The 22,835-nt window shown below is 47.0% G+C and overlaps 1 protein-coding gene across 5 annotated transcripts in view; it reads left to right on the top strand.

The window, feature by feature from the left end:
* Positions 1 to 16,970, top strand: part of NAA40 (N-alpha-acetyltransferase 40, NatD catalytic subunit) — a 30,670-nt gene extending 13,700 nt beyond the window's left edge. For 3 of the 5 annotated variants that reach the window (XM_045023468.1, XM_045023470.1, XM_045023471.1), the window contains exons 3-8: positions 533 to 585; positions 1,829 to 1,924; positions 3,333 to 3,491; positions 5,100 to 5,183; positions 7,962 to 8,039; positions 9,610 to 15,694. In XM_045023468.1, the coding sequence (XP_044879403.1) occupies positions 533 to 585; positions 1,829 to 1,924; positions 3,333 to 3,491; positions 5,100 to 5,183; positions 7,962 to 8,039; positions 9,610 to 9,751 (612 nt within the window). In that variant the 3' untranslated portion in view covers positions 9,752 to 15,694. Of the gene's footprint in view, positions 1 to 532; positions 586 to 1,828; positions 1,925 to 3,332; positions 3,492 to 5,099; positions 5,184 to 7,961; positions 8,040 to 8,181; positions 8,318 to 9,609; positions 15,695 to 16,254 lie in introns of those variants that run through there. The other 2 variants (XR_006580990.1, XM_045023469.1) reach the window with 2 other exon arrangements.
* The last annotated feature ends 5,865 nt before the right edge of the window (positions 16,971 to 22,835 follow it).

The raw sequence follows: 22,835 nt of genomic DNA, 5'->3' as shown, positions 1-22,835 counted from the left end.
TGCGCGAAATACCAGCTCATTCTGATGTTCTGCAGCCTACTTTACTGCTCTAATACCCCACAGCTTTCCCCTGTTATGGGAAGGGAGCTCCTCTTGTAATTATGGTCTGAGCAGCCAGTCTGACTGCTTTTGAAATAAGCAAGGGTTAAGGAATATGGTTTCTTGGAGTGTTGATGTGGGGTGCACAATAATGCTTCTCAGGTGCTGGCTGCAGCTCAGCTGTTGTGGTTGAACATAAACCTATTGAAAGAACAAAGCTCCTCTCTTGTTTTTTCTAAACAGCTGAAAGCTCCTCCCCTCTTCCCCCTTCAAGGCATCTGTGCCTCGTTATATAGACAAGGGGGCTAGCGATCCTTCTCCAGAACACTTCAGGAAGCAAGGTAAAAACAGAGTCTTAAAGCTGTGAACGGAGGAGAATCATGAGCGGAGGCGGACACCCTCTATTCACCCAACATCACTCTGTACTTTGACCACTTCATGTGCATTAACATCTCATTTTCTAGGGTGTGATTTCTCTTTTTTTCCCCTGTAGCTTGGAGACCCCTTAGAAGCCTTCCCAGTGTTCAAGAAATACGACAGGAATGGGTGAGCAAATGCTCCTTACTTAGTCCTTCACAACACTGTGGTCCAATGGCTAGGGCAATGCACTGGACCCAGGACACCTGAACTTGAATCCCAAGTCTGTCACTATCCTGTTGTCTGACCTCAGGAAAGTCCCTTCGTCTCTCTGTGCCTCAGTTTCCCCTCCCACACTTTACTTGTTTGTACTGTGAGCTCTTCAGGCAAGAGGCTCTCTCACCATGGGCATGTGCAGCACCTGGCACAACAAGGCTCCCCCATCCCAGTTGCAGGGTGTGTGTGGGTGTGCTTTAGATCCATAATATATCTAATAAAAATAAAGCTTGTTGAGCAACTTTGAGGTAATGAGAGGATGATAAAGCCGGTGTTGATGCTAGGACGGGTTGTGAAGGAAAATATTAATACTAAGTATTTTCCCTGTCTGCTAATGCCCCTTATTTTCTCTGAAAGATGAGGTTACAGCATAGCGAGAGGGAGAGAACTTGGTTTCAGTTATGGGGAGAAGTAGATTCAGCTGGGCAGGGGAAATGTTGGGATTTTAAATACTAGTAGTGTGTTATCCACAAAAGGCCCCAGCTGAAGGGTGGGGTCAGCACTGTGCTGAGCACTGCATGGGCCTTGTCAAAGATAATCCCTACCCCAAAGAGTTTCCAATCTAAATAGCCAAAGGAAGGATTATTCTCCCCATGTTACGGCTGGAGGAACTGAGGCCCAGAGAGGTTCAGTGACTTGCCCAAGGTCTCACAGGGAGTCTGCCACAGAGCTGGCAATTGACCTCCAGTCACCAGCACAAGGCCAGTCTTTGTCTACCTTCTCTTTTTCCTCCTCTTCATACGCATAATGCTAGGCTGAATTCCTGGTGCCGGAATAGCACAGTGCTGGATGCTTTAGAGATATAAATTCAATAGAAACCTCTCTTGCTTGCATGTAAGTGCTGAGGTCAGGATACAAATCCCCTCTTCTTCATCTGTGGCTGACTAGGCTTCCCTGTACGGTAAGTGTGACCCACTGGTGAGCGTGTATTACAGATCCCTCTGTGTGCCTGATCTGCACAGGAGAGGAGTCTGCTTCAGGCCTAGCTAGGGAGCTTTGGTTGTTTAGCTCAAGCTGTAACAGCTCGTGCTTTGAGGTGTGGAGGTCCCTGGTTCAATCTGACCAGCCAGTTTAAAAGCAAGCCGAAATTGCTTGGGTATCTTGGTGCATGGCTTGCCTGGTGCTAAGTGCTGCTTTCCCATCTCTCTTTTCACAGTTTAAACGTCTCCATCGAGTGTAAGCGAGTGTCGGGCATGAACCAGGCTACAGTCGACTGGGCTTTCGAACTAACCAAAACAAATATGCAAACTCTGTAAGTCCAGGCCAGAGTGGGGGACCCTGTCCCTGGGGCAAGCTGGTGCTGACATGATTTCTGAGGACTCCCTGGCAGCCACAGATACTGAAGTAAAACCTCCCCCAACTGCAAGGCTACCAATGAGAGCCGAGCACCAGGCGCTGGGGATATTGTGAAGAAGCGCTGCCCCCTTCCAGAAGGCACACATCCTGGCAGATGGTTTCCTAGGCCATTGTAGAATAGCCACAGGTCCCACAGGCTGTGCTTAGAGTATTGTTCTGCTAGGGCTAGTTAATATGATCAGCCTTCCGTGGGGGAACGTGTCCCCTCTTTCATTCTAGACAGTATTGTGACTGGACTAGATGACCTGTCGAGGTCTGTTCCAGTCCTACATTTCTATGATTCTAAAGCTAATTTTATTTTCTGGGTTAGACAGGATATCATAATAGATGATCTAATGCTCCCTTTTGCCCTTTAAAACCTGTGGATCTATCAAAATCCTGCTGTGGGTTCTGTTCCTTGGGTTGAACCAGAATTACTACCTAGCCCCAGAGTATTGCAGAATCCTGAATCTGTAGGGAATAGTGGGACCCCCAATGACAGGGATATGGTGAAAGTATTTCCTCATTCTTGATCACTGTCTAGAAGTACGTACAGGGGGAGCAGATAGAAAAGGGGCCTTGAATCCAGTTGACGACGGCAGAATGAGATCCAGTGTCTGGGAATTGAAGCTAGACAAATTCAGGCTAGAAATAAGGTGCAGATTTTTAACAGGGAGGGTGATTAACCATCAAAACAACTTACTTAGGGATATTGTGGATTCTCCATCACTTGGAGTCTTCAAATCAAGATCACATGTCTCTTACTAAAAATGACACATTCTCAACCTTGCTGGATGTGTGAATCTGTGGGTGAGATTCTCTGCCCTTTATTATGCAAGAAGTCTGGCTAGGGGCATGTCTAGATGAACAAGGCAAGCCAGGGTGTAAATCTATAGCGCTCCAGAATGCTGCATCTTAACTGTCCATGTGGATCATGCTGCTGTGCACTAAAAGTTCCTTAATGCACTTTGCATAATTCAGTTTGAAATAGCAGTAGGTCTAAGTGTGCTAGGAAACTTTTTAGTGTGCAGTAGCAGGGTCGACACGGACGTTTAGGTTGTGGCCTTCTGGAGTGCTGTATATTTACACCCCAACTTGTCTTGCAGTAAGTATTTGTTTAGATGTGCCCTAGATCATCATAATGGTTCCTCTGGCCTTAAAATCTATTAATCTTCTCATCTGGATCTCTGTAGCTGGAAGGAGCCAGCAGTAGAAATCCTGAGAACAGTGTATGCAGGAAGAAAGGGGACCAGAGTGCTGGGACCATCATGCTTTCTGCAGAAGGAGCATTGAGCTGCCCTTGTTCCTCTTCTCCCTGCCTGCAGGTACGAGCAGAGTGAGTGGGGCTGGAAAGACCGGGAGAAGCGGGAGGAGATGACAGATGACAGAGCTTGGTACCTGATCGCTTGGGAAGATAGCTCTGTCCCTGTGGCATTCTCGCACTTCCGGTTTGACGTGGAGTGTGGGGACGAAGTCCTGTACTGGTATGTGTCCTAGCACCTACTCCCTTTGTTTTAGGAACAAGCATTGCCTTCTGCCCATCTCCTCTAAACAGAGAGCGAAAGAGTAGGGAAGTGATTTGACACAGCATGTCAGTGGCAGAGCCAGAAGTAGATTTTTATCTACCTGAATTCCAGTCCAGTCCCCTGTCAACTAGATTACACTGCCACCCCTTCACCCTGCCTTTGTCGCATTCCTTTGTTTGCTCCATGAGCAGAATGTGCCTCTCCTGGATTCACCCTCATGCTATAGGCCATAACTGTCATGTCAAGCTCTTTCCTAAGAGGAAAGGGTGATGTTGCTGGCCAGGGAATGGTCCTCTATCGCTTTTGCCCCCTCAAGCAGGGTGATTTAGGGCTTAGATCAGTGATAGTCAGACTGAGGCTCGTGAGCTGCAAGTGGCTCCTGCGGCTCTTTGCAACACATGATATTAAAACACTGTGTTATTTAATAATTTGTCAATCTAAGTTATTAATCAATCAGGATGCTTTTACTATGTTATTAACCAGTTGTAGTTGATAAAATAATACTTGGTCAGTCATTTTACTTTGAGAATTATATATATGTATATAAAAACCTAAATATTCCCTCTGTCATACTGTTTAAATATGGATATATAACACTATAGTAAATGAAACAATGAATTCACATTCCTGTGGCTCATTTGGGTAACGTTGATCACTAATTTGGCTCCTGAACCACTGAGGTCTGAGTATCACTGGCTTAGAATCAGGACTGCGTGTTGTGTTCTAATCTGGGTTCTAATCCTGGCTTTGCTACTGATTTACTGACATTCTCCCCAGGGTGCCTCAAAATCTTCTCTACAGAATATGGCTGATGCCTGCCTGCTGCATGGGGTGGGCGGCAAGGCTGGTTTAACATTAGAGAGAGACTTCTGACTGAGATATTTGATGAGATGGAGAGTCAATGAAGCGGAGGGTTATGGAAAGGCTGGTCTCTCTTATACACAAGGGTCTCACCGCAACAGTGGTGGGACTGGGGTTCAGGCAACCTATGGCACACATGTCGAAGGCAGCACACGAGCTGATTTTCAGTGGCATTCACACTGCCCGGGTCCTGGCCATCGGTCCGGGGCGCTCTGCATTTTAATTTTACATGAAGCGTCTTAAACATTTTAAAAACCTTAATTACTTTACATACAACAATAGTTTAGTTACATATTATAGACTTATAGAAAGAGACCTTCTAAAAATGTTAAAATGTATTACTGGCACGCAAAACCTTAAATTAGAGTGAATAAATGAAGACTCGGCACACCACTTCTGAAAGGTTGCTGACCTCTGGTTCAGAGATTGGCTGGAATGAGTCCATGGAGGGTAATTGTGAACTGAATCCTGAATTAAATGGGGATTTTTTTCTGTGTGATGAGGCAAGTTGTGTTGTTTTGCATCTGCTAGTGTCTACAGAACAAAGAAATGAAGAAGCTGAGCAATACAAATATATCATGGGTGTGTGTAAGCATTGCTAGTGTGATGCCTGCAAATTTTCTGGCTGCATGGATTTCAGGACGTTGCATGTATAAGATCTTGAAACTTCATGTTGTAAGGTATTCATTTCCTCTCCCCTCCCAGCTATGAAGTGCAGTTGGAAAGCAAAGTCAGAAGGAAAGGTCTTGGCAAGTTCCTCATACAGATTCTGCAGCTCGTGGCAAACAGGTGAGTTGCTGTTCCACATGGCATGTAAAGTCTGGTTTGAAATAATTGTCAGTTTCATAACCTTCAGTTTAAAGTGTGAATCAATATGTTTAGTTTGTCAAAAAGAAGATTGTGGGTAACTTCTGCAGTACCAACGATTCTTTTAACCTAGTGGAGAAAGGCAGAACAAGAATCACTAGCTGGAAATTATAGCCAGACGCATCCAAATTAGAAATAAGCCACCAGTTGCTAATAGTGAGGGTGATTAACCATTGGAACAAACTCCTAAGGGAAGTGGTGGATTCTCTCTCTTGATTTCTGCAAATCCAGATTGGCTGCCTTTCTGGAAGATGCTTTAGTCAAACGATATTTTGCTCAATACAGAGATAACTTGGTGACATTCTCTGGTCTGTGCTATACAGGAGGTCAGGCTAAATGTGGCCTTAAACTGACTCTGGGATTGATAGTCAAGCTGGGTCCTCTGCAATTTCCACCTCCTCACAAGTGATAAACATTCTGCAATTGGACTGTAGCTAACAATTCGATGGAAGATGCATCAGCAGAAGTAGACTCTAGATTCCTCTCCCACAGCTAGGCCAGCTCTTCAGGAGCATAAAATAGTAAAAGAAAACTTTTACCCCACCAGGGAGGGATGGATGGATGGATAGATAGCTCAGTGGTTTGAGCATTGGCCTGCTAAACCCAGGGTTGTGAGTTCAATCCTTGCAGGGGCCACTTAGGGATCTGGGGCAAAAATCTGGTACTTGGTCCTGCTAGTGAAGGCAGGGGGCTGGATTCAAGGTCCCTTCCAGTTCTAGGAGATTGCTATATTGGGGGGAGGGACAGCTCAGTGGTTTGAGCATTGGCCTGTTAAACCCAGGGTTGTGAGTTCAATCCTTGAGGGGGCCACTTAGAGATTTGGGGATTGGTCCTGCTTTGAGCAGGGGGTTGGACTAGATGATCTCTTGAGGTCCCTTCCAACCCTAATAATCTATCTATGATTGAAAGCACTCTCTGTCTCTTTGGAGTCAGAATTGCTAAACATAAGGAAATATCATATCTTTAATACAGCCATGCTTCAAGTGGCATGTGTTCAAAGGGTCAGTTTTGGTTAGCTTGGACTAAAATTTGGATTTTAATTTATTTGAATCTATGAATAAAACTTTTTGTTAGATTTAAAGGCCAGACCATTAGATTATCTAGTCTGACCTCCTGTATGGTACAGGCTGGAGCATTTCAACCAGTTACCCCCGCATTGAGCCCAATAACTTGTTTGACTAAAGCATCTTCAAGAAAGGCAGCTAGTCTTGAATCCGTCACAAGATGGAGAATCGGCCACTTCCCTTGGTAAAGTGTTCCAAAGTTAATCACCCTCATTAAAAATTTTGTGAAACCAAATAGTAGGAAAAAAGATTCAATGAACAAATTGTGTGTTGTCATAGTGTGTGCATCTGTATAAATAACATTTGTAGTCTGAGGCCCATGTCCTGCAAACACATAATGCCTTGGCTACATACACAAGTTGTACTGCTTTCACTATACCAGTGTAGTTAAAGTGGTACAACCCTCCTAGTGTGGATGCAGTTACATTGGTTTAAAAGGGCTTATACCAGTACAGATCTTCCTGTCTGAGCAAGGTAATAAGCCATATCAGTTTAATACACCTTTATACTGCTATAACTGCATCCGCATTAGGGGTTGTACTGGTATAATGGTGAAAATCACACCCCAGCCTCTTATGATAAATAGGTTCCTGAGATGGAGTGCTCCTCTATGATTATGCATAGGAACATCGACTACTTTCAAGAAGTTCTTGATGAGAAAGAACAGTGTATGTGAAAGAAGGAATAAAATGTGAATGTTGCAGTTTTGGCTCTCTCCTCTTATACTTGAACAGTGAACATAACAGACAGTTACATCAGTAAAACTTTTAAGTGTAGACCATGCCTTAGGCATGTCTTGTCTTTGAGTTGTCCTGTTGAAATCAACAGGACAACTTGCATCTGTAAAGTTCAGCATGCATATAGGTGTGTATAGAATCAGGCCCTGAAATGTTGCTTTTCAGCAGTTGAAGCTCAATCTGAACCCAACAGAGTGGTGCCAAGTGCTGAGAACCTGGAAGTGGCACTGACAGAAAAACAAGAATGAAAGTGACTAAGACTTGGGCTACATTACAGCATTAGGTTGATGTAAGGCAGCTTACATCGACCTAATTATGTCAGTGTACACACTACAGCCTTATTGCTGCTGATATAAGGGCCCTACTACACTGACCTCATAACTCCTCCTCCAAGGGAAGTGTATGGCTTATGTAGGTGTAGCTAGGGTGATGCAGCCGTGTAGACGCTGCATTACTTATATCAGCTGTTGGCTCTCATTCTTGTCAACTTCACGGCTCCAGCATGGAGCCATGAAAGTGACAAGAAAGCTGGGCTGTGACCCTGGGGCGAGTTAAGGGCTCCAGTTAGAGCCCGGCTGCCCCCTGGGCCTCTGCTCCCAACCAGGCTGTGCCTGCCCTGCTCAGAGCTCTGCTGTCCCCCAGGTCACAGCACCCTCAGCCCAGTTGCTGCCTTAGCTCCCAGCCCTGAGCTGGGCTGCATCCACTTGGCTCCCCGCTCCCAGGTCAGCTATGCCCGCCCGGCTCCCCACTCAGATAGACTGTGCCCTGAGCTCCTGTAGGGGCCCAGCGGCTGCCCGGAGTCTCCCGGCTCCCCACGAGATCATTAGGTGTCAGTATCCCTTGGATTCCTTTTGTATTATTCTTTGAATACTGACTGCTGGGCCTCTCTTGCCTTTCAGCACACAGATGAAGAAAGTCATGCTAACAGTATTTAAACACAATCATGGGGCCTATCAGTTCTTCAGAGAAGCATTACAGTAAGGAACTTACCCTAACTCTTGCTTTCCTGCTCTCCATGGGGGGAGGCGGGTGGGGGTGGCCTGTTATTTATTTAATATGGTAGTACACCAACTGCTTCATCATTTCCGTTTGTAACACGTTCACACAACTGTCTTTCAGTACTATGGCAACGTTACGCTAAAGGGGAGAGGCCGTGGGGACGGTAGACTAGGATGGATGGGAATGGGTGGTGGTGATAAGGACGGGTGCACGAGGACCTGGTCATCTGCTCACTACATAAAGGCAGCATAGAGAGGTGGGTTTTCAAATCTCTCTGCTTCTCTTGCTTACTAGCAACCTTTCTTGCAAGATCCCCCCCTACCCCAAGTGACACAGAGGTAGCTCCATTGGAACTGAATTGCATTAACTATAGGCAATGCTTGTTCCCTTGTCAGTTGAGCTTTCTCTTTATTGTCTCTTAACTATAGGTGCAGAGGAGGATTGTTTTAGCTACTGACTGTCTAGTGCATTTCATCCACAAAGTTCATACTTAACCATCACTCCTCACCCCTGTTTTACAGATACACAGAGAGGGAAAGTGACTTGAGAACAGAACCCATCTCTCCCTACCCCCGGTCCTGTGCTCTGTCCGTTGGACCACGCTATCTAAAACTATATTGTCTTTAGAGTGGTTCTTGGGCCTCATAGCTAATTCTTGCCTAGAGCAAAAAGTGACGGGGAAGAAACACATTTACCAGCTGAAATGGGAAGCACCCACACTCAAACGCACCTCTTTGAGTGATGTGTTTGTTATCACTTCAGATTTAACAACAATGCTTCAACAATGCTTTCCACTTCTCCATCAGCTTTCATTCCCCATGTGTCTGCCATGCTGGGGGACAAGGAAGGGATTTGGATAATGCGAAGGTTCATATAAGAGAGCAGAGACCCCTGGCCAGGACTGCGGGGAGGATGAGCCCCCAGCCAAGAGGCCGCCCTGCTGCTGACTGGCTCCTGTGGCAATGCAGGGAGCCCTCTGCAGCCCCCTTATCACCGTGACAGCAGAGATGCAGGGGGCTTCCTGCATTGCCACAGGGCCGGTGACACATGATCTCTGCAAGGAGCTGATGCAGTCCTGCAGGGAGCCCTGTGCAGCTCTGTTGTCAGGGGAGTGAGTGGGTGGGGCAGAGCAGAGACCCCTACCCAGGACTGTGAGGAGGAGGAGGAGCTCCCAGCTATGTGGGAGGCCACTCTGCTTCTGAATGGCTCCTGCCTCTTAATTGTCATGCTATTCGGATAATTGGGAGTAGACTGTACTAGGGGATTGTGTATGCAGGATCTCACCTTTACAACCCATCAAAATACAGAATTGGGGAGAAATCTGTTACTTTGAGTCCTGTTTGTAAATTGAGGCTAAAGCAGAGAAGAGTGCAATAGGAGAACTGTCTAGGGGTGTGGATAACCCAACCTGTGCACCATTGGCAGGGGTCAGATCCCTAAGGCTAAGCGAAGGTGACTAGTATTAAGCAGTCTCAAACATGATGTGTTTCCTAAATTCCTAGATGCTAGGAAGTAGCTTCTCTCTCTATTTGTTTTGTACCTCTGCAGGTTTGAAATTGATGACACCTCGCCCAGCATGTCTGGCTGCTGCGGGGATGACTGCTCCTATGAGATCCTCAGCCGAAGAACTAAATTTGGTGAGAGCCAGCACTCTCATTCAGGCAGCCACTGCGGAGGCTGCTGCCACTGAGTCTGAACCGCCTCTTTGTGTAGTCCTCCTTGCAAACGCACCCCTTCATCTTCCTTCCCTGCCATCCCCATCCTCACATACTCCTTAAGATAGGTCACCGCCTGCCTCTTAAGTCAAGAGACTTAGACCACGTTCTGGAGTGCGTATGAAATTGCTCTCCTCTGTGCAGGAGGCACTAGAAGTCAAAGTCCTGTCCAGCTCTTGGACCTAGTGCTCTGACCTCAAACAGGAAGCACCAAAGGTGTGAGTCTGAGGACACTAAGTGAAAGCAACTTCAAAGCATAGGTTAAGGAAGCGGCGATAGCACAGGGCATGCAATGAGGACAGTGAGCCAGTAGCCTCTCTCTCCCCTGACACCCCTCCCACCGACCTGTGTGATATAAGAGGTTTGGAGCAAGAGCGATGACACGGCTTTATTACCCACATCTCACTCCCTGCGAACACCATCTAGGGATTAGCATTGTTCTTTCCCAAGGTGCTCTATGGAGCTTTAGAACCTGTTACAATGCAAATACAAGATTCTGAGCCAAATAACACAGGCACATCTTAGAACCTTTGAGAATTTCTTTATGCTTCACCCAGCCCTCGTGGGTCCCAAGTTCAAGGTTCCATGTATCACCTGTAACACCTTTATAGTGATGGCTTCTGCAGAGGAAATGCAGAGGGCTCTGCTCAAGTTTTGATGGGAAATTCCCAGCTCTTCCTGGCTTTAAAATGTAAATTACAACCTGTAACTTTGGGGATCTTAAAGCTGGATGAAAAAAACCATCCCTAACAACTTTGTGAGCAAAACTCTTTTCACTTTCTTAGCTAGGGCAAGGAGAGGCTATTTAGTGTTTTTGCTTCCCTGCAGTTGGTACCAAGTACTAAAAAGACATAGAAGTGGATTGTAAGATCAGCATATTGGGAACATTTCTGCTGAAATGCATGTGGCCTGGCAGTTACATGTGACAGTCAGGGATTGAGTGCAGACATGCAGTGGTTCTCAGTCTGAGGTTGGAATGCCACAACCCTGTTGCTTTCTTGTGTTCTAGCTATTGTGTGCATTCCATGAAGCAGAGCAGACCTGGGAGCTCTATAAGGCCGAGGGGAGCTAGCAACTGTAATGGGCTTACTTGATTGTATTGACTGTGTGTGATCAATAATAGTCAGATCTCATATGATGGCTCTAATCTCTCTGCAGTAGCTGCCCTACACCTGACTGTAAGAGCAGGGGACTAAACTGAGAGCTTCCATGTCCTACTGCAGACACCCAGCTCAAGTCACTTCCCCTCTCTGTGCCTCGGTTTCCCTATATGTAACACCGGGATTCTACTGACCCAGCTAATGTCTGTAAACGCTTGAGATCCTCGGGTGGCAGTCGCTAGGGAAGCACAAAGTCTTTCTGGCCGAGTATGGTCCATGGAGGTGAGGGTGGAGAGGGGAAGACACCACACCAGTGCTGTTTGGAACAAGTCACATAACTTAGTGCTCTACTGGAAACATGTTAAGAACCAGGTTAGCATAAAGGATCCATAATGTAGGGCTAACCATGTCTGTTGGCCTCATGAAAGGGAGGTTGTAGAAAGCAGCCAGTGGTAGGAACATTCTGGATCTTGTGATTTTTTTTATTTTTATTTTATTTTTAAGGCCTCTCTGTAACTTTTTCTTCTCAAGGATAGGAAACTGTCAAGGAGTCTGTGACTCCTTTTTATTCTTAAGCTGCTCACAGAAGTTCCCCCCCATCCCATGGGGAGAACAATCCTTCACCTCCCATGCCCTCAGAACAGGCCAGTGACTCATTGCTTGAGTTCCAGCTTCTATTTTTACCAAATCCAAACTGTCAGTAGGAACAGTGACAAGTTCCTCATTGCAGTAGATGCCTTTTGCCCTTCCTCAGAGCATGGCATTCCATCCTGAGCCAGGGAGCAGGAGGGCATGCCCCCCTTTCGCCTCAGTGAGGTGTGTTGGCATCCAAGTCCTCTCTGGGGATCCTGGTGGGGCCCAACTGGAGTCATTGGGACTCTTTAAATCTCCTTTGTCTCAGTGCAGCTGTTGTGATAAGGACCTCTGTCTCCATCTTATCAGGTGCCCCAGTTGTGGGTGGAACCTTTATCTGCATTTCACCCACTGGTGGGTTCAGACCTATACCTGTTCAAACCTCTGCCTGGGGGAATAGGACCTCTGTCTGTGTCATACCAGGTGTTGCATCTATGGGGGAGTAATGACCTCTACCTGCATTGCACATGCTGGGCGTGGGGGTGTAGGACATCAATCTATCTTGCACTGTTACACCTGCTAGGGGGTAGGACCTCTGTCCATGTTGCACCATGCACACCCAGTTGTGGAGACCTTCCACAGCTAGATTTGATGCATTCATTGTTAAGTGTTGCCATTCTTTATGCCCATCCCCTCTCCCAGTTGGTCCAGTATGGGCTCCTCTGCTTCTGCTCCCTGCAGGATTGAGCCTTCCCTTCATCTGTCATTTTTAGCTCCGTTATTCCCAGCCTCCCATGCCCTGTGGCAGCCCCAGCACTTCACTGCCAGCCCAGGGTCTGGATGTAGAAGCGCTTTGCTTTACCTGCCATAGAGAGACACTATCTGAACTCTGCTGCAATTTAGCCTCTTTCTGGGGTGGGAGAGGTCCCTGTTGGAGTTGTGAAGTGCATCTAGTCGAGCTAGCTACGTTCTAGCTCTGAGAACTACCATTCACTGGGCTTGCTGCGCGGAAATGTAATATGGGCTTGATTTTTCAGGGAGTCAGACACGCCATTTGCAATGGGAATTGGACCCATAATTCTGATAGGCATCTGTGAAATCCCAGCCATAGCTCTTCTACAAAGGCATGTTATTTAGGGACAGGGAATAACCTGTTTGTTTTTACAGGGCTGGCTTTTTACTTGAGATCTGCTTCTCTCTTCCTAACCATTTGCCTCCTTCCACCCCTGCCAACTTGCACTTTGAGAGAAAGATGCTTTAAACTTTGGCCCACACAACCCTGCAATTTCGGGTCTTTGAGGACAAAGATGCTCATTTTGAAGGGTGATTGGGACAGCAATGGGATAAATCATGCTACTGTTTGGCTGCTGCTCTTCACTCTTCAGATTTGCTGGGCATGGAGGCCAGGATTTGTGAAGGGACCAGTGATTTTGACTGCACCCATATTTATATTCCTAACTTGACATCTTAAAAGAGGCCTGGTTTTCAGAAGGCACTGATGTCTCTGAGGCATCTTTAGATGGGTAGAACCAAAAATAAACTAGTCACTGTAGAAAATGTTACCGACTAGTGCATGCTTTCCTCCCTTAGCTGTGGCTAAGGACTAGCCGAAAAGGGGCTAGCTGCTGACCTGCAGAGAAGATTTCTACTGCTGCATGGAGAATTCAGGGTTTAAAGCTGAACTCTTAACACCTTTCAAACATAAATGCAGAGCCATTAACCTACAGCCTGCAATGAAGGGGATCCACAATGACTTGCGACTTTTCACACATTCATGAGGGATTTTTGGGACCTCTCTTCCGGGTCAGCAATGTCATTTGCTGGCATTGCTTAGTATGCACTGGGTCATTAAGCTGATGGGAGATTCTTAATGGCCACTATGTCTCCTGCTTCGCTCAAGGTCAGAGGCATGTGGCCCTGCATTCAGCCTCAGCAGTGCTATCATTTTGGATTGGATCATCCTGTCTTGACCAGTTCAATCTGGCTAATGCTTATGGCTGTAGTGCCTAAAGTTGCCTCAACCTCCAAGAGTGTTCCCGTCTTGTGTCTGATTTCTCCTGGCATGTGGACACATGACAGATGGTGCTGCATCTCCTCCGAGTGCCTCCCTTGTACATGAAAGTCTCAGGCCCCTACTGCTGCTGCCGCATCCTCCAGCTCTTTATACCAGGGATGGGCTTACATCCTCTTTTAAGTAGCCAGCTGTGCTTGCGACCCCCTGCTAAAATGCTGCCCCTATGCTCTGTGTTTCTGAAGGCAGAGGCAGGGCTGCTTGCAACCAGGGAGCATCTGTTCCTGCATCAAAATCATCATGATCCCTTAAATGAGGAGGACCCTGTAAACAGCAAGTCAGCTTTTGTTTGTGCTCCACTCCCACTCACGCCTATTCGCCAGCCAGGCTAAACTCCCAGCCAGAATGGCATTCCCCTTTAACCAGGTCAGAATCCCTTCCTCTTCTTTCTAACAAGTTGCATCAGCAGCCAACGTTAGCCCTCTTCCTCCCACCTTTCAGCATAGCCTTGGCACCACATGTGCAATGAGCAGAGGATTACTTTGGCACCGGTTGTAGCTACATAGCAGACTGTATTTGCATGGCACATGGATGTGGAGCATCTAGTGCTATTCCCCTGCTGTTGTGGCTGAGAAAATGACAGTTATTCACCAATTCCCCAAAATGACTATCTCCCTGCTCCGTTTATTAGCTAAGTCCTAGGATGGTTTTAACCCCTTGGTGCCCAGTATTTGTCTTTCAGCAGACACGTGCATCATTCTGCTGACATTGGGTTGCTTTAATTAGTATCAAAGAACGTGAAAGCATTTTGAGGGAGTCAAATTGCATTAAATTTAAGGGAAATTTAAGCAGGTCAGGTTTAAGACCTGACAATTCTTGGCCTGTAGTTTTGGCATCTGTGTCCCAACCAGATCTGTTTTAAGAAACCTAGCGCTGTGTACGCTAGATGCTTGACCCCCTAAACACCCTGTGTTGACTCCTTAACTCTGAGGTCAGTGTCTGAAAGCCACATACCAAGTTTGGGGAAAAACAGTGTGTTTATGGTGGGTGGTTGTGCTGTTTAATTTCCCCCTTTCTCCACATATGAAATCCTCCTTCAGTCTGTCCCTGTGATCCCCAGGTAGTGGCTTTTCCTCCTCAGACTGGATTCTGAAACTTACCTCTCAGTCTCACTAACCCAACTCAGCCAAAGCACCTGTTTAAACAGGGGCTCAAGCCAACAGGTCTGAAGCCCCTGCTTAACACTAAGCATGTGCTCAGGTGCTTTGCTGGATAGGGAAGCTTTGCTGAATCTGGGTAGCTCCCTGCCAAGCAGTGAATTCCAACCCATACAAGGATTCTGGTTTTTTTTTTAATGACTCCCTTGCCACGTTTTTTCCTGTACTTGGTCTCCCTTTATGTCAGTCAGCCCAATAACTGTTCTGTGGCATGTGATAGTGGGTGAATTTTATAGCTAGCTGCAGTTAGGCCTGCTTAAAAAAGTAAAATAGTAATTTCTCCTCTGGGCACTCTCCTTGCTTTCCTCGCTGTCTTCTGCCTATCCCGAAAGCAGATTGGTGAATGTGACTTTGTCCATCTCTTTACCAGCTCATTCTCTTCATTGTGAACATACAGACAGATCTTCTTGGAAGGGGTGGAAGGTTCTAAAACAAACCCAGTTTTTTGTTGTTGTTTTTTAAGGAAAATTCCTCCCTCATCCCCTTTTTACATTAGGGACTCTCTTACCCCCTCTTTTCCTCCCCACCCCAGATTATTCTAACTGTGGCTAAACAAAAAGGGCTCCTCAGAAAATTCCTCTCTCCCTTCTCCCCTTTAATGAATATATTCTTTGACTTAGCAAGTTGATCTATACTTTTGTTTGTCTTCTTGGTACCTTTTGAGGTAGGATTTCCTCCCCCAATAAATGCCAAGTCTAGTTTGACAGACATAGCTGACCTGTTTGTACTGTATCATTTTTACTGAGGTCGGGGCATGTTACGTTTTTTTCCTAAGCCTTGTCTCTCTTTTTTCACTTTTTAAGTTGATCATGTGTTGGGACTTCTGCGTGCGTGTGCATGTGTAAGGTCATTTTATTTGGTTTTTTTCCCCTTTCCGTTTCTAAAAGAAAATTTAAAATAAAACTTCACTTCTGATGTTGTTGGTTTTTTTAACTAGTAACTATTCTCACTGGAATCAAAGGGAAAAAGCTAATCTTTTTGCATTGGTTTTATTTGTATGTTACAAATAAAAACAGTTTGTTCAATGTCTGGTATTTTTTCTGCAGCAGGCGTGAGGCAGCAAAGTGTGAGAGGTAGAGAGTTAGGACTTGATTCCCAAGTGGATTGGGGGAAGGGAGGTGGGTGGGAGTCAGGACTCTTCGGTGCTGTACCTATCTCTGGGAGAGGAGTGGGGTCTAGTGTGTTAAAACAGGGCCCCTGGGAGTCAGCTCTCCTGGGTTCCATCACTACCTTTAGGAGATGGTGTGGTTTTGAACAGTTTAATGCGATGGGCAGGATGTGTTTTCTGTTCCCCTCTCTGGGAGAAGAATGGGGTCTAGTGATTAAAGCAGATGTGTGGGGGTCAGAACACCTGGGTTCTATTTCTGGCTGTGGATGGGGAATGGGGTATAGTGTTTGGAGCAAAGTGGGCTGGGACCCAGGACTCCTGAATTCTGTTCTACCACATTTTTACTAAGTAACATCAACCCAAATCACATATTTTTTCTTCAGAGGGACACACAGTGAGTTTTTAATTCCAGAGTAGTTTCAGATTTCATTTAATATTTTCCTAAAACAGCTTTTTTTTTCCTCCCCAGTTTCTGTGTGAAAGACCAGCCACAAAAAGATGAAACTGACTGATTATACTGTGGCAACGAGTGAAACGGACTGGACAGAAAGTGGTATAGGATGCACAAAGTATATTGAAAGGAGACTCTTACCCCTTTGCTTAATGGGGTCTAAGGAGGATGATGGAATTAGTATTAGACCAAAGTAGTTGTAGGCTGGTGGTACTTTTTGTCTACCTTTACAAAGGCAGTTTTTTACCTTTCTCTCAGCTATGTTGAAGCTAAAATTTGGTAAGGCCAAAAGGGCCCATTAGATCATCTAGTCTGAGCTCCTGTATAGCGCACACAACAGAATTTCACCCAGTTACCCCTGTAATAAGCCCAGTAACTCACCTATGGTTAAAGCCCGTTTTCCAGCAAGGCATCCAGTCTTGATCTGAAGATGGAAAGAGAAGAAGAATCTACCACTTTCCCTTGGGAGTTTGTTCCAGTGGTTAATCACCTTCATTGTTACAGGGGCACCTTGCTTCTAATTATGAGTACATTTACGAGTGCTCTTTGCAAGCATCTGAGACACAGCAATGGAGTCCTTCCCCTTTCTAGTGGGATGAGGATTAGTTTAATAGAATGTCCCTGCTTTCCTAGGCAGTTGAATGGGAGCTAAATTGCGTGAGTCATAAGTAAAGCTGCTTGTTTGCTGGTTATTATACTTGACACACAAAATAAGTAATTTCCTCTGTTTTATATTTCTCTTGAGTATTTTTAACCCCTTTGTAGACCCTAGGTACAGTCAGGAAATAGACCCCCCCCACCCCACCCCCTGCAACCAACTCATATGTCACATTTGTCCTGTTCACCAGTCACTATTTGCATGACATGCCCTGTTTTATGTCTCTGTATAGACACAGAGTAGACCCTATTATAATACAATCAATCTGTGAACAGGTCAGTTCATTGCCCTGAAGAGCTCACCATTTAAATAGACAAAGGGCAGGAGGAGAAACTGAGGCATGGAGAGGGAAAGGGACATGGCAGGTTTATAGAAAGGAAGTCAGGCATCCTGAATTGCAGTGTTTGGCGCAATGCTGCCTGAAAAGGGTCTTCTGTTTCTAGCAGCCATGCAACCTTGCCTCTAAGGTAAATCTAGCTGCTGCGTTTGATCTCACAAGGAACACAGGGAAGGAGGCCTTGCCGAGAATAGAACTGAACTCTGCATCAAGACAGGAGAAAGAATGCAGCCGTGAGCATATGTGATGTGAGGATAGGAAAGTGTCCTCCTATAAACCATTTTATGGGGGGAAATCTAATGAATAAAAAAAGCTCCATTAAGACAACTAGCAAGTTGAGGTGAAGGAAGGAGACATGGTGGGAGCTCTGGGATGCGGTGTTGATGGAATCGGACATGCCCTGGGCACACATTGCGCTGGGGAAAGTGCAGTGGAAACCTTGAGGCATTTAAACACTTGTGTGTTGATCTCCACTCGCCCTCTATGGGAGTGAGTTTGCTTAGATTTTGATTTCCTTTGCATGGCCAGTGGCTCCAGCTGCGCAATGTCATGGAGAGAGCATAGGCCAAGACACATGAGCACCCACCAAGGTGAAATTGATGGACAGGAAGATGCAGTTTAGAAGCACTTCCTGTGGACAATGGACGGCCCTGCGTGATTATACTCTTGTTTGCTGATCCACATCTGCTAGAAAGTAGAGAGGGACATCAGGATGGAGCCACCATCCATTCAGTCTATTTACACTGAACAGGGTGGAGACAGGAAGAGAAGTTGTTAGTGGTAACAGCTGGATGGCCGAGCCCTATTGTGCTAGGTTCTGTGCAAAGGAGATGGCAGCCCTTGGAGAGCTTGCAATTTCTGTATAGATTCATGCACTCTAGGGGCAGAAAGCACTGCTCTGATCTAGTCTAAACTGTACACAGAGGCTGTAGATTTTTTTTCCCCAGAAGCTGGATTAAAGCATGGCATTTTCGAAAGAGATTTAATCCCTTTTGAAAGACTCCAAGTGATGGAGTCCACCACCTCCCTGGTGAGCTCTTCCAGTATTTAATCACCTTTATTGCTAGGAAATCATGTCCTATTTCACTGTTAAATTTGTCTAACTTCAACTTCCAGTCACTGGATCTTATGTCTTTATCTGCTAGGCCTGGTCTGCACTACAAAGTGAGGCTGACGCAAGTCACCTTGCGTCAACCTATTTATGCATGAGTCTACATTCAACTTTATTTTCCATCAACGTAAGCACCCCATTGCTGCAATGCAGTAACACCACCTCCCCACAAGATGTTGAGCCATGGTCGATATACTGTGGTCTATACAGTGTGAGTGTGGACACTGCCTGGCCTATGGGTGCCCGACAATGACTGCTTTGGTCACAGTTGTGAACTCCACTGTCTAAGGGTCACAGAAACCAGAAGCTCCCCCCACACACACACTTTAAAACCTCTGTGTATTTTTGAAATGTCTTTTCCTGATTGCCCAGCTTGGCAAGCACATCTAGGAGCTCTCCTTGTTGTGTGCAACTACCTGATTGATGGTGCCAGCTACACACTAGAAGCGCTCCTGCCTGGAGTAGACAGGAGATATTGGATCTCCTGGGCCTGGCGGGAGAAGAGGCTGTGTGTAAACAGCTATGGATCAGCCATAGAAACATGGACATCTGTGAGAAGATTGCACAGGGGATTCAGGCAAAAGGGTACATAGGGGTCAGCAGTAGTGCTGTGTGAACGTGAATGACCTGCACCAGTCATACCACAAAAGCCAGGAGTCCAACAGTTGATCTGGTGCCAAGCCGCGGACCTGCTGTTTTTACAAAGAGCTTCATGCCATACTTAGCAGAGACCCCCACCATCACCTCACAGACCACCATGGATTTCTCAGTGAAGCTGGAGACAGAGACCCCTGCCGTGAACATTGAGGAGAAGGGACATGTGGCAGGGTAGGGATCTAGCTATCCCGCAAGCCAGGGCCTTTTCAAGACTCACAAGTGGTCAAGCCAGTCCCACCAGCTGAACACAGATGAGCCTGATCCAAGGGAAGGAACCTTGGGTAAGTGTGTGCGTTCATTCTGTCTTAAAAAGTTTAAATGTGAAGATGGCACCTGGCCCAACCCTAAGCTAGCAGGACACAGGTATTTGCGCTTTTCATTATTTTGCTCATACTAGAAGATGTAATGATACAACAGAGATAGAGTGGTTGTCTGCTTTTCATTCGCCTCTAGGTTTAAGTGGGAGGGAGAGTCATGTGGAGCCATTTGTTTATGTACATAGGGATATCCTTTGTGTCCTGAGAGATCTCATTAAAACTTTCATGAGGTACTCTGCAATCCTCTCCTGAAGGTTTCTAGGGATGGCTGCCATATTTCTTCCTCTGTGGTAGGACACTTTCCCACACAGGTCCACGATGACTTTGGCAGGTACCATTGCAGTCAACAGACTAGTGGCATATGGGCTCAGGCAACTTCGGGATGCCAGCAGCAGCTCTGCTTTCTGTGCCTTTGTCACCCTCAGGAGTGAGATACCCACTAAAATCACCACCACCGGTGGAAAACAGTGCCAGTCCGCAGTGCCATTGCTCTGTACTTGTACTTGCGGAAATAGAGGCCAAATGGTTTTTGTTTTATGCAAACAACTCCCTCCTCACCCCCACCACCCCCGTGGTCCGTATTCACCATGGCTGTAGCTGAGCAGTGCTGTGCAGAGCCACTCCAAAGTTGAAATGTCATTGAGAGTGTCTGATTTAAAACTTGTATGGGAGTAAGGGAAGGGAGTTCTGAAAATTCTTTCACCTTCCGTTGTGACCGTAAATCCAATGAAACATCTGTCGTATCTAGAGCTGTTGCTGTTGTCGCCTTGAGGGGTGCCCTCTCCACACCTGTGAAATACTTCACCCTGAGGAGGAGGAGGAGGAGAAGAAAGAAGCAGACTAGGGAGGATCTGTTCAGTGAGATCCTACAATTCAGTGCTGCATCAGACAATGAACAGAAGGCCTGGAGGGTGAATATAACAGACAGCCTGGAGAAGGAAAAAGTGGACAGAAGATAGGCCCAGGAGTCCAAACAGGAAAAGGAGAGTGAAATGGAGATGCACCAGGATGTAATAGGGCTTCTCAGGCAGCAAACACAAAGGCTGCAGATTTTAGCTGACCTATAGGATCAACAATCATGGACACGCCATCCTTTGCAGTTCCTGGAGAGCTCCCTGGTAACAGCTCCCTATGCCTCCCAACATTCCATGTGGCATCCTGGGCCGTATCCCTACCCTTCCCACACTGCACTGGGGAACAGTAAGAAGAACCCTGACCTGTGAGAGCCACGGCTGGTGTATATTTGGTAGAGATGGACTGAAATGGACACACACATTTTCTAGCATTCTAATTGTGACATTCTGTTTTGTTAATTTATTTTATAAGTTTGCACTGTATTGGTTTGTAATTGCACATTATCCTTTGCATTGTTTGTTACACAATCCATTTTTATTTTTTGGAAATAATTTCATCTTATTTATTTCATAACATATACAACAGAATGCCTAGTGCTCCTCAAAACACACATTAATTTTAATTGAACAAGACCATAGGTTCAGTGCAAAACACATTGTAAGAATGATAAATGTACAGGAAGCGCTGCGTAATTCATAGGTTCTTTAAAAGACAGGGTGATATTTATCATTGTACACCAAGCACTACACAATTCCTCACAACCCCCTAAAACTTCAGGGCCAGGGAGAGCACAGTCCAGCACAGCACATTATTGTGGCAGACCGTTAAAGCCCCCTTTCAAAGCCTCCTTCAGCCACATAGCTCCACATTGAGCTCTTCTAATGGCCCCTATGGCTGGCTGTTCAAAGTCAGCAGATAGACACTCCACTTTGCCCTCCACTCCAGTGGCAACTTTTCCCCCTTTGGCTCACAGATACTGTGCAGGATGCACCAGGCAGCTGTAGCCATTGGGATATTTTTCTCAATGAGATCTAGTCTAGTGAATAAACGCCACCAGCATCCCTGTAATCTTATGACAGCACATTCAACTGTCATTCTGCCTCTGCTGAGCCTGTCCTTGAATCTTTCCTTGGAGCAGTAAAGGTGGCCAGCGTTACAACTTAAAGAGCCAAGGGAGCAAGAGAGAGGCTGAGTGGTCCCCCAGAATCACTATTGGCATTTCAACAGCACCAGTGGTAACACACTGGTCAGGAAAGAATGTCCCTGCCAGCAGGTTTCTGAACAATTCTGTGTTCTTAAAGATCTGAGGAGCATGCACTTTCCTGATCAGCCCACGTTGATACCAGTGAAGTGCCCTGGTGATCTACCAACACTTGCATAACCATAGAAAAATAGCTCTTTCTGTTGATAAACTCTATAGAAAGCATGGCTGGATGCCTTCCTGAAAGATGTTTCAGTCAAGCTGAAATTATTAGGCTCAATACAGGGGTAAGAGAGTGAAATTCTCTGGCCTGTGTTATGTAGGGTTGCCAACTATCTACTCGTACAAAACTGAACACCCTTGCCCTACCCCTCTGAGATCCCACCCATGCCCCATCCCTTCTCCAAGGTCCCGCCCCCGCTCACTCCATCCCTCCCTCCTCCTGTCGCTCGCTCTCCCCACTCTTGCTTGTTTTCACCTGGCTGGCTCAAGGGACATGGGTGTGGGAGGAGGTGAGGGCTCCGGCTGGGGGTGCAGGCCCTGGGGTGGGGCCAGAAATTAGGAGTTCAGGGTGCAGGAGGAGGCTCCAGGCTGAGGCAGTGGGTTGGGATGCGAGAGGGAGTGAGGGCTCCAGCTGGGGATGTGGGGCCGAGGATGAGGGCTTTGGGGTGTAGGAGAGGGCAGGGGCTGAGGGGTTCAGAGTGTGGGAAGAAACTCTGGGCTGGGGCAGGGGATTGGAGAGAGAGAGAGTGTGTGTGTGTGTGGGCTCAGGCTGGAAGTGCAGACACGGGTGGGGCTGGGGAAGAGGAGTGTAGAAGGGTGCTCCAGGCTGGGACTGAGGAGTTTGGAGCAGGATCAGGGCTGAGGCAGGGAGTTGGGGCATGGGGTGTGTGTGAGGGCTCTGGCTGGGGGTGCAGGCTTGGATGTGGGATGAGATGAATTTGGGGTGAAGGAAGGGGATCTGGACTGGGGATGAGGGGTTTGGAGTATGGGAGGGGGCTCGGTGTGAGGGTTCTGGGTGGCGGTGCAGACACTGGGCTGGGGATGAGGAGTTTGGTAGGAGGGTGCTCTGGGCTGGGACCAAGGGGTTTGGCAGGCAGGAGGGGGATCAGGGCTGGGGCAAGTGGTTGGGATGCAGAGGGGGAATGAGGGCTCTGGCTGGGGGTGCGGGCTCTGGGCTGGGATGGGAATGAGGGGTTTGGGGTACAAGAGGGGGCTCTGGTCTGGGACCGAGGGGTTTGGAGGGCAGGGAGGGGGATCAGGGCTGGGGCAGGGGGTTGGGGCCCGGGAGGGGGTCAGGGGTGCAGGCTCTGGGTGGTGCTTACATCAAGCAGCTCCCGGAAGCAGTGGCATGCCCCTCCGATTCCTAGGCAGAGGTGCGGCCAGGCAGTTCTGCGCACTCCCCAAGCCCTCTTCTCAGGCGCCGCCCCCACAGCTCCCATTGGCTGCGGTTCCCCGCCAAT

This window comes from Mauremys mutica, chromosome 7 (genome assembly GCF_020497125.1).
Source record: "Mauremys mutica isolate MM-2020 ecotype Southern chromosome 7, ASM2049712v1, whole genome shotgun sequence".
NCBI lineage: Eukaryota > Metazoa > Chordata > Testudines > Geoemydidae > Mauremys > Mauremys mutica.
Note: the sequence above shows the minus strand (reverse complement) of the source record. Positions and strands in the feature narration are given on the sequence as shown.